Here is a 15237-nt window from a genome sequence, read left to right on the forward strand (position 1 = left end):
GAGGGGGCTACCAGACAACAGAGGGGCTGAAAGCTGTGTCAGGGGAGAATGCCCAGGGTGACACGGAGATATGAAGCCCCACTGTATGGAGCGCCTCCTTGCCCCAGCCGTGAACCCTCTCCTGGACCCATCTCATATTTCCCACTATGAAATCAGACCTTCCAGAGCAGAGAGCGCAAGTCAATGGTCAGGAACAATCTAACTGTCTGTCACCATTGTGAGCCGCTGCCAGCCAGAGCTAAAGAAGTGTGCAGCCGAGTATACCTACAGTATCCAGAGTCCGTTTTGTATCTGTGTCTGTATCTGCTCTGAGTGTCTGCTGGCATGTGAACGTGTGCATGTGGGAGAAGCCGCAACACTCTTTGTTGTATCATAATGCATTTCCTTGTATCCTTAGGTAGATGAAGGGAGAGGGGAAAAAAACGGACTTAAATATCAGGGATGGAAGCCAAGCCGGTCACCTGCGGGGTCTTTTCCCTTCTCATCTGCAGGTCTGTGCGCAGTTGGCGTGCATATATGGCTGCCAGCAGCAGTGGGTGGGATGAGAAAAATAATCAAACCGTGATCATACGGTCGCAGCGGGTAGCAATAACCTCATTATTATTCTGATGGTAGCCAAACAGTTTCCTGTCAACAGTTCGGTTATTTATTGCAGCCTCCATGCCAACTGCAGGCCACAAACCCTCTGTCTTTTAACTGCTATAATTGGCTTCACGCTGCTGCAGCGCCAAGACAGATGCACACGCTTTACTGAAGACACCACAAAGGATGTTTGCAGCACAAACAGAAAGTCTGGTGCTGTATTATTGGTTCAGAAAGATTTTAAGAAAGATTTTCTTTAGAAGATATGGTCATGCAGTTGAAGTTTCATGCTTGTTTCAGACAATGAATTTACACCTGTAAATTTACACTTGAATTCACAAGTAAATGAGTTAACTCCAGTAAATGCATGCTGTCTTTCAATTAGGAGAGTCTCAAGATAATATATATTCTTGGCAAATATGTCAGCTGTATTACCAAATGCAAATTTTAAAGTTTGGTTTTGGAATTTTTTGGTAAATTAGGATCTTGTTTGCCTTTCTGCCAACATATTTGTGTGCACGACTCTCGACAGTAACGCCTAATTGGCCTTAATGTAAACCATGCACACGAAACACCAGAACAAAATGATATTTAAGGTAAAACAGACAAACAAAACAAAAAAACCCACAATAACAATAATAATGTTCAAAGTAGAACCACAAACTCTACAAAACATGCCTGAAGAACCCTAAAGGCACCATTTTAAACTCAAAACTTTCCTCCACAGCAGCAAGAACCCCAAAATATACTATGTGAGAGATGAGACTATGTGTGAGGTCAAGAATGACACCTCTCCTCTGAATTCGTACAGACATGCACAACCTTCACATCTGGATGCAGGGGATCAGTGGATGCACACAAATGAACATCTGACAAGACACTGTTATAGTGACTTGATCCAAGTGAAATACACTGTGTAAGATATAAGAAGCCAGACTTCTCCAGACAGATCTAACTTGTTGTAGGGCAAACACTCAGTTCATGTAATCTAGAGATAAAGTCAAGTCGCTGTAGGGCTGGGCGATAAATCGATTTTATAGATTAATTCGACTTTGCACTTAATGCCGATTGTTTTCATGAAAACCGATTTTCTCATCAGTATCCGCCACCAACACCTGCCTGCTGGGCTCCCGTAGTTCTGAGTGCCTTAAATCCACCGGCAGGGCCCTGCTGAAGGTTCACAAGTCCCGTTTGGTCACTGAAGGGGCCTGAGCCCCCAAGCTCGAGCTGTCCTCTTTAAAGTCTCTTCTGAAAACCCACTTTTATTTTTACAATTTTAATGTGTTTTTATGGGAGCTGTTTTAAATGATTTATTATTATTTTAACTTATTTCTTTTTCTGTAACACACCTTGTAGCTGTGTGTTTTGAAAGCTGCTATACAAATAAAGTTAATATTATTATTATCATCGTTACCTGTCAGTATGAGGAAAAGGGTTCACAGCGGCAGGGGGCGCTGCAGGAGTCGCGGGTCACGGGGGTTCGGCTACGACGCCACTGTGGTGAGCGGAGACAGCTGACTTGAACCCGGAAGCTGTGCTGCACGTAAATTTTGGGGTCTTTAATTAAGAGTTAATGGCGGTTCATGGCATAGATATGTGTAGAACCCTTCTATATATATCTATGGCTCATGGTCAGGCGTAAACTAACCGTGACGTCACCCGTTGGTTTCAACGCCGAGAAAATGAAGCCCGGATTTTGCTCCTTCCTGGTCACCGTTTTGGATTTTCTGGAGCCAGTGACGTAAAAAGCGTCATCAAACAGACTGGACCGGAGAGCAACTAGGGGCAGGATTGGCTGAGGACTCTCTTTTCCCGCCCACATTTTACCGCAGAGGCTTCTGTTGCTGTCTATCAAGTATAGCCACGCCCCCTGGCTCCGCCAACTTTAACGATTTATTTAAAATTCAGTATTGATTTATTTTAAGATCGGCCACCTGATCTCTCATTTTGACCATGAAAACTAACGGGAAAAAATCCTGAGCTGTGTTTGTATATATCTATGATAGACATGACGAGAGGGATGACTTGCGGAGATGGAGCGGGATTTAGATGGTTAGATTTAAGCTGGAGCTGGTGCCGGTGGACCGACGGGATAGGCGGAGCTGGAGAACCGGACGTTTCCTGATGCGGATTTGAAGTTACGGAACTAAAGTAGCCGAAATATCAAAAGTTGTTGAGGACTCTTGAGATTTAGGACACGCCATCTCAACTTCTGCTTTGGTTTTAATGCTGCACTCCTGCTGTAAAGACGAATCGACCCACCGGATGTGACCACAGTCAGAAGGTAATGGAGGCTACCATAGACTGTATATAAAGATAATTTGCCAAATGCTGGTCCATGTTTATTGTGGTACACGCCATGTCACCAAACAGCACAGTGACTACTTGTAACCCTATAAATAGACCGACTGACTGACCACAAGTTTGTAGACACCTGTGATGCTAATTAGAGGACACACCTTGATTGAACATGTTCCTGTGGTCACATTATTTTCAGTCTTTTCTAGGGGTACCATCATTTTTGTCCACGTGTGTATATATGTGTATGTATATATATAAATATATAGTATGAATTCCTTGTTTTCTTGGTATTTGTCTTTACATATTGAAAATAAGTATCTCAATCTCCATTCCAAGTGTCAAAATGTCATAAACTTTTTTTTTAGTACTAACAAAACAAACATGGAGGATTGTGGTTTGTGGTTTAAATTGTAGTTTCAGCAGCAAAATTTTGCTAATTTATAATGTATGACAGAGTCTTGGAGGCAAGCACTGGGGCCCTGGATTTGTTTTCTGTTTTCTGATAATTCATCTGAAAAATGTCCATTTATAGGTAAGATTTCAAGGTTTATATCGCCATGTGTAATAGGTGGTTTGTCAGAATAAGTCATAGCAAATGAAAGGTCTGATTTTTACCTACAGTTTGACCCCAGCATCATTTTCTAGACATGACTCCATGATGAATGATATTCTTGTCTTCAGAAAAGACACAATATTTGCATGAAATGATCTCTTTTTTAATCATTTTCAGCTTTAAGACCCCACAGGGTCTAATTTCATTTACAGTTTACGGTAAAAACACTGTATTGTGCATGCTGGGACGCTGGCCGTCCATTGGCCGCTGTGATCACAGCGTGTCAGGTTCTCTCCAATGAGGTCGAAGCCTTCATAACACCTGAACTCACAGGTGGAGTTGTAGCTGTGAGGTCCGACCGGGTGTCTGCAGATCATTGTTCCACCGCTGAACTTAGTGTGGCTCAGATCTGGACACTGTTCAACTGTGAGAGGCAGTAGAGAAATATTTTCCATCTAACTTCAGCATCTGAAATAACAAATATTTTGACAGTGTGGGCTTCCTGTGGTTCTACCTTGACACAGAGGAAGTGGTTGGCTCCAATGTCCACTGGCTTGGCAGAACAGTTGGGACTCGCCGACCAAGCGGAAGCCGAGTTCACAGCTGAAAAGGCAGGAAGAGTTGAAACGATTGGACCCAAAGGGGTGGAAACAGAGTTGAGAGGCGTGAGCTGGATCTGCCAAAGGGTTGCATGCAATAGCTGCAAAGAAAACAAATGAACATCTTTTATTTAATTCATCAGAGAACGAGGTCATGGGTTCTAAAAATATTATTACCACAACAGGATAGACAACAAAAAACAATGAAAAAATGAGTGCGCTGTAAAACTGAATTTCAAAAAGGACAATATTAGATCTCAAGTGACTTCAGAAATGTCCTCTTAACCCAGCAGAGCATCTTTTCTTACCGTGCTCACACTTGTCTCCATAAAATCCTTCAAAGCAGTCGCACTTGTGGCTGTTGATGGTCTCCACACAGTCTCCATGGAGACATGAGTCGCTCTGACAGGCAGCTGAGGCAAAAAGAAATACTTTCATGATTAATAATTAATTTTAAACTGTTAGTTTAACTGTTTGCCAAGAAAACTAAGGCAGGTAAAATGACCCGCTCTATTATCTTAACTCCTAACGTCGACTCACCTTTGTAGCACAGAGCGCTCTTCAGTTTGCTGCACCTCTCGTCGTTCCACTTGCCCGCCTGCTGATCTCTCTTAATGTACATCTCCACACAGTCCTCACTCAGTCTGACAAGACTTGGTGCAGTCTTGCCATTGTTGGGTTCGCCCATCGCCCAGTTGGTTGCTTCTGCAGTCAGCGACTTGTTGGTCCCGACCCAGGTCCAGACGTCATTGATCTTGCGGATGCCGATCCAGTAATAACTGGATTTCTTTGGCAGCCAGCTGTTGAGATGCTCGATCTCCTCCTGGTTCTGGATGGCCACCATGTCAGTGTAGTGCTCTTTGCACCAGGCTCGAGCATTCCTCCAGTTCATAGTGGTGTTTGAGAAGTAGTAAGACCAGCACTCCACGTTGGTCCACATGCACAGCACTGAGGACAGACAGCAGAGACTCATATTAGATGATGGAGCAGCAAGGATGGATTCATAAACTTCTATCTGGTTCAAAAAGTTAGATTTGCACATTAGGTTTTACTTACTTGAGCAAAGAAAAGTCAAGCAGATCCATGAAGTGGAGCTTTTACATCCACGTGTCTGAAATAGTCCAAACTCCTGTAAAAATTAAATAAAAAGACTGATTAGAATAAATTCATATTATCCATCACTAAACCTGAATTTGCACTGAAGAGAATTACATTCAAATTGATGCCTCACCATATTCATCAGTTTGTGTCTGATATCCTGCAGAAGAAGTAATTCTTCAGTCTCAGTCTGTGTGAGGAAGGAATGATTCTGACTTTTACATGCTGAGGGTCCTGCTTTTATATCTGACTGACCCGGTCCAAGTTTCCTGGAAATTCCATCACAGTTGGGCTTTTCACTAGAATTCCCCACTCCCACTCCAGTCTGGCCCCTCCCACAGGGGGGCGCAGGAACTTTTCCTTTCTTTTTTTTGTTCTTGATATGGGACCTAATACGACTTCTACCAGTCCTATCGCCATTATTGCATCAAACAGAAATTAATAAATGTATTTACTCAAATATTACATTTAAGAGCTATTCTGAGCAACTTTATTTGCTTGAGTTTTTCCATTTGGTGCTACTTTATTCTAGTGCTCCGTTACTTTTCATGGAAAATACTGCATACTCAACTTTATACATGATGACTGCCTTGACTACTACAATTAGCTACTAATTTTAAGAGTTTTATCTTAGTTTAAGATGTGGAATTTCATCCAAGATATTTAATGCAAAATGTTTAATGAATATAGAAAATATGAAATTTTGTTTCAGACAAACCAAATCAGCAACATGTAAAGAAATTAACATTAAAATTCTGCTGAAGCATTCAAGTATCACTAATAATAATTCTTTTCTATTGTATTTGATGAATACTGCTATATATATATATATGTGTGTGTGTGTGTGTGTGTGGTGTGTGTGTGTGTGTGTGTGTGTATATATATATGTATATATATATATATATATATATATATATATATATATATGTGTATGTATGTATGCCAAGGTCAATAGGCAATTGCAATAATGCCAAGGTCTCTATTATTTGCATAAATGTAAAAAAAAAAAATTCTGATGTTTGTGGTAAAAAACAATAAAGAAGAGAATAAAAATAAGAATTTGAAATTTAAAATGGAACCTTCTCCACATAGGTAATGGTGAAGAACCCCAAAATGTTCCTCAAAGCTCCTCTACTTCTAAGAGTGTGAGTGAAAATTTCATGTCATCCTCAAGATTAAACATGATCGCTATAAGTGTAGTTAGTGTGGTGGTTGTGATTTGGCCCCTCAGAGTGGATCGGTGCCCAGTGTGACCCACTGAGCTGACACTGATGACAGATCACCTCCTCATCGCTCCATGATGGTCACTAAATGTGCAAAACTGACACTTTGTGGCAGACTGTGGACCTCAGAGGTTTTGTGCCTCTTTCACAACTGACCCCGCATTATTAAAATGTGGAATAGAGCAGCCAGTGAGGACACTGAGCACGACAGGGTCGACCTCTTTGCTACCACATGAGGCTGGACATTGCTGAAATGATGCCAACACTGGTGAAATGCTTGATTTATGGCACCCAGGTAAGAATTAAATGAAACTAAATCAAGAAAAAGATAATGAGTACTCAAGAATTGTTTATAGTTTATTGTCAGTTAAGCAGTATACAAGCAGGACATGAAGCAAAAGCTGCACACAAGTCATATAAATACTAAGGATTGAGTAAAAATGGAAATGAGCATTTTGGAACAACTATTATACAATGAATACACTCTTAGAAGTAGAAGAGCCTTGAGAAACTCTTTTGTGTCATTTAGGGTTCCACTTTGAACGCTTCGTTATAATCTGAGAATATTTTTTAACCCCCCAAAACAGCAGATAATATTTAGATGTTCCTGCAATAGGCAAACAGGGAGTCATTTGTGCATATTTCTGTCAGAAGAAAGTCAAATGTGACATACATTTTTTTTTAAATCCCTAAAATGTGCAATAATATCTCCTCAATTGTTCAAAAGAACACCATGATTTAATGCCAAATAGGTTTTCAAAATACAATGAATAAGACAAAGTGTGAACAAAGGTATAAAGGGTCAGTTAGGTCAGTTTCAAGACCAGGCAACGCTTTTCCAGTCTTATACTCTCCAATTACGATGGGCCTGTGTCCACTATAGCCACAGTTGTCATTGTTGGCACACGTCTGCTATAAAGAAATGTATTTACTGTGTCTTTCCTGTCAACTTGAAGCAATCTTGGTATTCTCTGACCTTTCACCAGTAAAGTACTTTTACCTCACAGCTGCCACTCAGGTATTTTTTTTTTTTTTGCGTCTACAGAAAACTAACTAAAAGTTCCTTGAAAATTCCCAGAGTTCCTCAAGAGCCTTCTAGTTTTAAGTGACTACCGATTGTCTCATGTAATTAATAGTAGGTAGCATTAAGCAAAATCAGATCTCAGAAAAGACAAAATAACGTAATTAAAACTCAAATGCTGGGTTTTCTGTTTCTTCCCATGCTTGATCCTCAGCCATGATTGGAGGCCCTGCAATGACAAAAAGAAACACAGGATTAGAAATGCTCTTATTGTGTGCTACAAAGTGTGTGTTTGACTGAGAATCATTTATTTAAGACTCACCTCTTTTCCTAAATTGCCACATGACCAACAAAACCAGTCCAATCAGGATCAGGACCAGAACAGCAGAGGATGCACCAACTCCAGTATACATCAGCATGGCCGTCCCCAAGGACATACCTTCCACAGGAACACGTAAAGATTACTATAAATACTTTTATTTCTTGTTGTTACTGCATAGTTCATGATCAACAAATGAAAAATGAATCTACCTGTGCAGCTGGGCGGACTATTGCTCCAAAATCCAGTCGAGGAGCAAACCAGCATTGACGTTCCGTTCATTGAAAATCCCTCATCACAGGTGAAAACACACTGAGAGCCAAAGCTGAAATCCCCCAGAGGATGGGAGCAGTTCATAGACAGGGATGAAGGCAAAGCGCTGATGGTTTCACACTGTACAGCTGGAAAAGGAAAGAAACGATCCTTACTAATGTTTAATTCCAAGTATAACAAGATAAAAGCAGCAGGTTTAAAGGTAAAACTCACGCTGACAGGTGGGTGGATTCTGGCTCCAGAGGCCGGAGGTGTTGCACGTCATCGTCGGTGTTCCTCTCAACCAGAAACCTTCACTGCATGCAAAGTCACAGGTTGAGCCATAACTGAAAGGAGAGTTTGGGTGACTGCAGTTCATCGTCCCATGCTGCGATGTTTCAGCCAGTAGGGGGCACTGAAGAGCTGTGGATAACATTTAACAAAGATTTTCAGCAAAGCAAAGTCACAAAGAACTAACCACTGATTCAAGACAAGCTTTGCCAAATGCAGTGCGCTGGAGAACTGACAGTAGGACATGTTTTAGCTGCAAGAAAAACAGAGAAAAGCATTATTTCAAAGCTTTTCTTGGGTAAAAACTGCAGTTGAACCATGCTAGTAAGAGCTTTACCCCAGCAGTGTGGGATGTCTGTGCTCCATGTGCCTGCAGAGGTGCATTCAGTGTCAGCTGTCCCGTTTAAAACGAAGCCTTCTTCACATGTAGTTGTGCACTGAGATCCAAAACTGAACTCTCCGTGAGGTTTAGAGCAAATTAAGGAGCCATGAGGAGGAGATTTAAGTGTGGGACATCTCTTAGCTGAAGGAGAACAGAAAAGGCTAAGGATAAACTAGAGTTTTATTTGATAAAGTTGCATTTGGACACTATGAATCTTGAAATGAAATCTCCTTAGTTGTTTATGATTAACAGATTAGGGACACAGGTACGCGGTCATCTCAACCATAAAAGCTTCTCTGTGCATTTATGATTGCTAAAGAAATGCTAAAAAGCTTTGTACCTGTGCATTGCGGGATATCTTCATTCCATTTGCCTGCAGAGGTGCATTCAGTGTCAGCTGTCCCAGTTAAAAGAAAACCTTCCTTGCAGGTGGTCGTGCACCGAGAACCAAAACTGAACTCTCCATGAGGTTTCGAGCAAATTGAGGAGCCATGAGGAGGAGATTTTAGTGTGGGACATCTCTTAGCTGGAACAGAACAGAGAGCAAAAGATTGACAAGGAATTTCCAGAGTTTTGTGGGGAAAAATTAAATTTAAGCAAGATGTTTGGAAGTAGATACTTAGCCTAATTTTGGTAGAAGATAACTAGAGATAAACAGGTACAGGATCATCTAAATTTAAAAAATATGAGTAATGATGAATATATCGCTTTTACCCAAGCAGTGTGGGATATCTGTGCTCCACGTGCCCAGAGAGGTGCATTCAGTGACAGCTGTCCCATTTAGAATAAATCCTTCCTCACAGGTGGTCGTGCACCGAGATCTAAAACTGAACTCTCCATGAGGTTTTGAGCAAATTAAGGAGCCGTGAGGAGGAGATTTTAGTCCAGAGCAACGCTTAGCTGAAGGACAACAGAGAAAGCAGAAGATCAACAACATTATTTCTAGAGTTTTACGAGGAAAAGTGGTATTTGGGATTCATTTTCTTTACCCAAGCAGCGCGGGACGTCTGAGCTCCATGTGCCTGAAGAGGTGCACTCAGTTTCAGCTGTCCCAGCCAAAATAAAGCCCTCCTCACAGGCTGACCTGCAGCGAGAACCAAAACTGAAGTTTCCATGAGGATCAGAGCAAATTAAGGAGCCATGAGCAGTAGAGTTCAGTGTGGGACATCTCTTAGCTGTACAGAGAGAGGTAAAAACGAGCAAAATGTTAGTATTATGTAGGAAAGTTACATCGGGATGCCGTCTAAACCTTGAAATACAAACTCTGTGTAGAATATGGTTGTATTTTCTTTACCCAAGCAGCTTGGCATGTCTGCGCTCCACACGCCCAGCGAGGTGCACTCAAAGCTGGACGTCCCATTGAGTAGAAATCCTTCATCACACTTTTCTGTACATCGAGAACCAAAACTGAAGGAACCGTTTGGGTCGGAGCAGGAGAGGGAACCGTGAGGAGGAGATTTAATGGGATTGCATCTCTTAGCTTAAGAAAGACAGAAAAAGAAAGATCAGTAACCAGCAAATGGACATTATACAAACAGAAAAGTTAAAGAAACAAACAGATTTGTGCACTAAAAGCAGAGTGTGTAGCATTTATTCTGACTATAATTCATTCTTTACCCTTGCAGTTAGGAAGTGCATGACTCCAGTTGGCGTGAGAAGAACATTCTGTCATGTTTGCACCAATCAGATCAAATCCGTGTTCACACTGTACGATGCACGTCGAGCCATAGCTGTGCTCCTTTACAGGGTCTTTGCATTGCATATGTGCGTGAAGCGGAGCCTTTATACTGCTGCACTGCACCACTAGAGAAGAAGAAACAGTTTTATACATCAGTGGAGTGTGTGTTTATATTGAGGAAGTCTCTTTTGCTTCTAACATATGAAGCACCTGTGCATGTAGGTGTGGGTTTGCTCCACCGTCCTGAGGCCAGACAGGCGAGCGTGTCGTCTCCGGTCAGGTAGAATCCATCCTGGCAGGTGAAGTTACACTGAGAGCCGAAGGAAAAAGGCTCCACGGCGCCCACACACGCCATGTTTCCAGAAACCGGAGGGAAAATGGCGGGGCACTTTTTTACTACGATGGAATGCAGATATCAATCACACAAAGGCCAAACAGAGTGCCGTTCAATCACTCCAGTTACACAAACACAGCCTGGACGTGAGGTGCAGGTTTGAATAATGATGCTGACACAATTAACAGTCACAGTGTTATTTTTCTGCTGCAAACATGAATAGGTGTGAAGGAAACCGATCTGACGAGCAGTCCAGACAGGAAGTGACTCAGGCCAGTTATGCATTATTGAAAGGTGGCAGTGATTTGCTTAGCAAGGGTCATGTTTGGTCAAAGACGCATTCAATAGAAAATCGAACAAATCTGGAAAAAATTCCCACCCTGACCGACTCAAATTCAGCTGTTTTTTTTTGTACAATAACCTCTGTATATTTAATGACGTTGTACAAAATTTTACTTTCATACTGTGAGTATTTCCAGAGTTCCAGGCTCTTAAAGCACATAGGGGTGGGTCAAAGTTCGATGCTTTTTAATTGTATTATTTTTTCTCCATAAACTTAAAAAGTAGAGGAAAAACACACTTGGACTTTTCAGTGATGAAAAATATATTTTTCTTTGAGCCCTGCTGAAAATTGCAACTAGTTTTGCATCCATACCTAAGAAACTGGAAATGATCAATCAATAACTTATGGAAAATGTGTGTTTGTTAACTTCTTCTTACTCCTTTTTGAATACATGGACCTATAGTCCAGAATTGTGGAATATTTCTTTTGCTGTATGATTTTGTTTTGTTTGTATATATATAATATTAATTCCTTGTTTTCTTGTGTTGCTTTACATATTCAAAATAAGTATCTTAATCTCTAGTCCAAGTGTCATAAACTTTTTTTTTAGTACTAAAAAAACCAAACTTGGATGATGAATATTATGGTTTATATCGTAGTTCTAGCAGCAAAATTTTACCAATTTATAATGTATGACAGAGTCTTAGAGGCAAGCACTGGGGCCCCGGATTTGTTTTCTGTTTTCTGATAATTCATCTGAAAAAATGTCCATTTATAGGTAAGATTTCAAGGTTTTTATCGCCATGTGTAATAGGTGGTTTGTCAGAATAAGTCATAGCAAATGAAAGGTCTGATTTTTACCTACAGTTTGACCCCAGCATCATTTTCTAGACATGACTCCTGGCCATGATGAATGATATTCTTGTCTTCAGAAAAGACACAATATTTGCATGAAATGATCTCTTTTTTAATCATTTTCAGCTTTAAGACCCCACTGGGTCTAATTTCATTTACAATTTACGGTAAAAACACTGTACTTGTGCATGCTGGGACGCTGGCCGTCCATTGGCCGCTGTGATCACAGCGTGTCAGGTTCTCTCCAATGAGGTCGAAGCCTTCATAACACCTGAACTCACAGGTGGAGTTGTAGCTGTGAGGTCCGACCGGGTGTCTGCAGATCATTGGTCCACCGCTGAACTTAGTGTGGCTGAGATCTGGACACTGTTCAACTGTGAGAGGCAATAGAGAAATATTTTCCATCTAACTTCAACATCTGAAATAACAAATATTTTGACAGTGTGGGCTTCCTGTGGTTCTACCTTGACACAGAGGAAGTGGTTGGCTCCAATGTCCACTGGCTTGGCAGAACAGTTGGGACTCGCCAACCAAGCGGAAGCCGAGTTCACAGCTGAAAAGGCAGGAAGAGTTGAAACGATCGGACCCAAAGGGGTGGAAACAGAGTTGAGAGGCGTGAGCTGGATCTGCCAAATGGTTGCATGCAATAGCTGCAAAGAAAACAAATGAACATCTTTCATTTAATTCATCAGAGAACGAGGTCATAGCTATTTTCAAAGATTATGAAAATATTATTACCACTCTACAACAGGATAGACAACAAAAAAACAATGAAAAATGAGTGCGCTGTCAAACAAAATAAAGAAATTCTGTAGATGACCTGCTGTAAGTCTGGCTGCAAGGATGTGAAAAACAGGCAAATTTCAGTGAAATAAACAGAATTTTTAGTAAAACTGTAATTTTTCTGTGATTTTCTGTAATTTAACAAAACAAGGAAAATCTAATCAATTGCCATTTTTAAATTGCAAAAATACATCACATTTCTTCTAAATAACAGCAAATATCTGCAAACTAATGATTTGTTTTTGTATTTTTTCTTTTTTCTTTGCAGATTTACAAATAGTAAAACTGTAATTTTGTGATAGAACATTGTAAAGGAATGAATAATTTCTCGTAAACATACTGATTTTTGATGTACAGTTTTAGCCTCTTTGTGTGTTTAACACTTTTTTCTGTTATTTTTTAGTTAGAATTTTACAAAACAAGAAAAATATATAAAATAATAGCTTAAAAAGTTATTTCCCATGTGCCAGTCTTTACTGTACAAAATTTTTCTTTCAAGTAACAGCAATATCTGCTGATTTAAACATATAAAAACTGATAAATTTAAAGTCCAAACATAGTAGCAGAATGAATTTACAAGTTATAAAAATACAGTTTTTGATGTGGAAATTATTTACAGTTTAGGCCTGCATTTTTGGTTAATGTGTAATTTTTTTCACTTTCTTTTTGTGATTTAAATAGATTTTATATTATTTAATAATAATGAAACTCGGAAAATTTGTAAAAAACAAAACATTAAATGGTTAAAAAAATTGCAGGAAAAATTATTTTCTTACACGTCTTATTTATTTTTTACAGCATAGCTCAGGAAAACCCTCTAAGCAGATCAAGTTATAGTTACTCAATGCTTCATCAGTGTAGCATCTTATAGTCAGTTTTCTAGTAATTCATCACTTTTTGGTCCTTTAATTGTTGTAGAAAAACTCATGATTCATTAATTACCAAGTTGTTCCTCTTTTCATCCTGACTTACTGACTACTATGTTGGTACACCATACTGTAAAATGCTGAATAGTGTAAATACTGGTTTGAATAATGCTGAAAATATTTGCTCACCCTCACAGCTTGGGCCGGAGAAACCAGGATGACACTTGCAGGTGTAGTTTCCTACAGTCTCCACACAGTCTCCATGAGGACTGCAGGAATCCTGCCTGCAAGAAGCTGCAAAGGTAGGGAAAAACATCTAACATGGTAGAAAAAGTCAGCAAATATCTGCATCAAGCAAAGTGTAGAGCGTCTTACCAGAGTAGCAGATGGTTCCCTTCCTTTGTTGGCATTTCTCGTTGTTCCACTTGGCTGTATCTTTCTCCCTCTTGATGTAAATCTCCACACAGTCCTGACCTGAGATACTATCCGGCTCCGATGTCGCCCAGTTTTGGACCTCTTCAGGGACATTCTCATTGGTTTCTACCCGGGTCCACACTCCAGCCATTTTGCGAATCCCTAACCAGTAATATTTGGAGTTGCGCGGCAGCAGCTCGTTGAGGAAGTCGGTCTCCTCCTGGTCGTGGATGGCCACCATGTCGGTGAAGTGCTCCCGGCACCACTGACGGGCCTCCAGCCATCTCCGGCTCGGACTGGTGCTGTAGTTGTACGTCCAGGCCTGAGCTCCTCCTCTGCTGCTCAGCTCTAGAAGATGGGGTTTTAACAGTAAATTATTTGTGAGTTTTGTAAAGAAGAAGAGTTTGGTGTCTGGATTTTGCAGACTTACCTTGAGCAAACACAACCAGTGCAGCTATCAGCAGCCTGTGATGCACGTTTAGTCTCATATCAGCTGACATCTGATGACTGAAAAATATGGTAAATGCACATGAGTTAAAATACAGCGTAATTTCACACACATGTAAGGGAATGAATGATTGCACTAAAATTTCAGAGGTCTTACCGTTTGACCTGTCTTCAGTTAGTCTTTGCAGACGATAAATGACAAAGCAACATCATATGCCCTTCAGGGAGTGAGTCAATGACCAGTTTTGTAATATCACTTCTACCACAGCTTCCCTTCAGGAAGGGCATCGCTTAAACCACCCACAACACACTGCCGATACAAACACACAAATACAGACACACACTCATGCACACACACTAATACTTGTAAATGCTTTTCAAGATTACTTTGATTGATTTATTTGGAAAGGTTTACATGTCATCCCATCACACACGTTTACATAATGAATGCCCGTACAATACATCAAGTAAAACACGCAGTAAGTTAGACAAAATCCTGAGCTACCGATTATTAGAACTCGTAGTTAATACTTAAGCTAAACACGAGCTTACGTATGAACAGTAAATTTGAAAACCTTACAGCAAAGGTGCCAGGAATAAAATGGGGGAAAAAATGGAAGAATTTTGTAAAGTAATAAAAAATAACGAGAAATATCTGTTAAATAATTCTGTTTTTTTACTGATTTAGATACAGTAAAACAAGGACATTTTATGGTCACGATTTGAAAAAGGAACAAACAGTATTTACAAAAATATAGATTTTTATGGATTTTTTGTTTATTTATTTTTTACTGCCAAAATGTGTATTAATATTTTTTTCCTGTGATTTTTACTAGGCAATAACATACCCTGTAAAATCTGTAAATTAGCAGTTTAAACAGTTAATCACCATTTTTCAGTTCTTCATATACATCGTTTTTATTTCAAATACTTCAAATACTACAAATATCTGTAAA

The 15237-nt window shown here is 40.1% G+C and overlaps 2 protein-coding genes across 2 annotated transcripts; both read right to left on the minus strand.

Annotated features, from left to right (window-relative positions):
* Positions 1-3577: 3577 nt before the first annotated feature.
* LOC127533508 (L-selectin-like) lies at positions 3578-5409 on the minus strand. Its single transcript, XM_051946572.1, has 6 exons — positions 5267-5409; positions 5092-5164; positions 4576-4983; positions 4344-4448; positions 3951-4136; positions 3578-3860 (listed from the first exon to the last, which is right to left on the minus strand). The coding sequence occupies exons 1-6, from the start codon at positions 5273-5275 to the stop codon at positions 3643-3645; spliced, it is 999 nt and encodes a 332-aa protein (XP_051802532.1). The 5' UTR covers positions 5276-5409; the 3' UTR covers positions 3578-3642.
* A 1291-nt stretch (positions 5410-6700) lies between these two features.
* On the minus strand, positions 6701-14509 carry LOC110957660 (E-selectin). The gene is made up of 17 exons (XM_022203803.2): positions 14439-14509; positions 14265-14341; positions 13796-14182; positions 13610-13714; positions 12236-12421; positions 11954-12145; positions 10510-10695; positions 10239-10424; positions 9916-10101; positions 9611-9796; positions 9336-9521; positions 8962-9147; positions 8577-8762; positions 8183-8371; positions 7909-8097; positions 7700-7816; positions 6701-7606 (listed from the first exon to the last, which is right to left on the minus strand). The coding sequence occupies exons 2-17, from the start codon at positions 14332-14334 to the stop codon at positions 7542-7544; spliced, it is 2802 nt and encodes a 933-aa protein (XP_022059495.2). The 5' UTR covers positions 14335-14341; positions 14439-14509; the 3' UTR covers positions 6701-7541.
* Positions 14510-15237: the final 728 nt, after the last annotated feature.

The sequence above is a fragment of the Acanthochromis polyacanthus genome, chromosome 4, assembly GCF_021347895.1.
Source record: "Acanthochromis polyacanthus isolate Apoly-LR-REF ecotype Palm Island chromosome 4, KAUST_Apoly_ChrSc, whole genome shotgun sequence".
In the NCBI taxonomy this organism is placed as follows: Eukaryota; Metazoa; Chordata; class Actinopteri; family Pomacentridae; genus Acanthochromis; species Acanthochromis polyacanthus.

Bases quoted from the DNA above. Each gene is read 5' to 3' on its own strand.
- LOC127533508 (XM_051946572.1), bottom strand. The intron at 4,984-5,091 runs GTAAGTAAAACC...GTCTGTCCTCAG, and splicing joins CTTGACTTTTCTTTGCTCAA to TGCTGTGCATGTGGACCAAC. The intron at 4,137-4,343 runs GTAAGAAAAGAT...TTTTCTTTGCAG, and splicing joins TGGAGACAAGTGTGAGCACG to CTATTGCATGCAACCCTTTG.
- LOC110957660 (XM_022203803.2), bottom strand. From the start codon at position 14,334: ATGTCAGCTGATATGAGACTAAACGTGCATCACAGGCTGCTGATAGCT. The intron at 8,098-8,182 runs GTGAGTTTTACC...TTCCTTTTCCAG, and splicing joins GAATCCACCCACCTGTCAGC to CTGTACAGTGTGAAACCATC. The intron at 7,817-7,908 runs GTAGATTCATTT...TTCCTGTGGAAG, and splicing joins TAGTCCGCCCAGCTGCACAG to GTATGTCCTTGGGGACGGCC.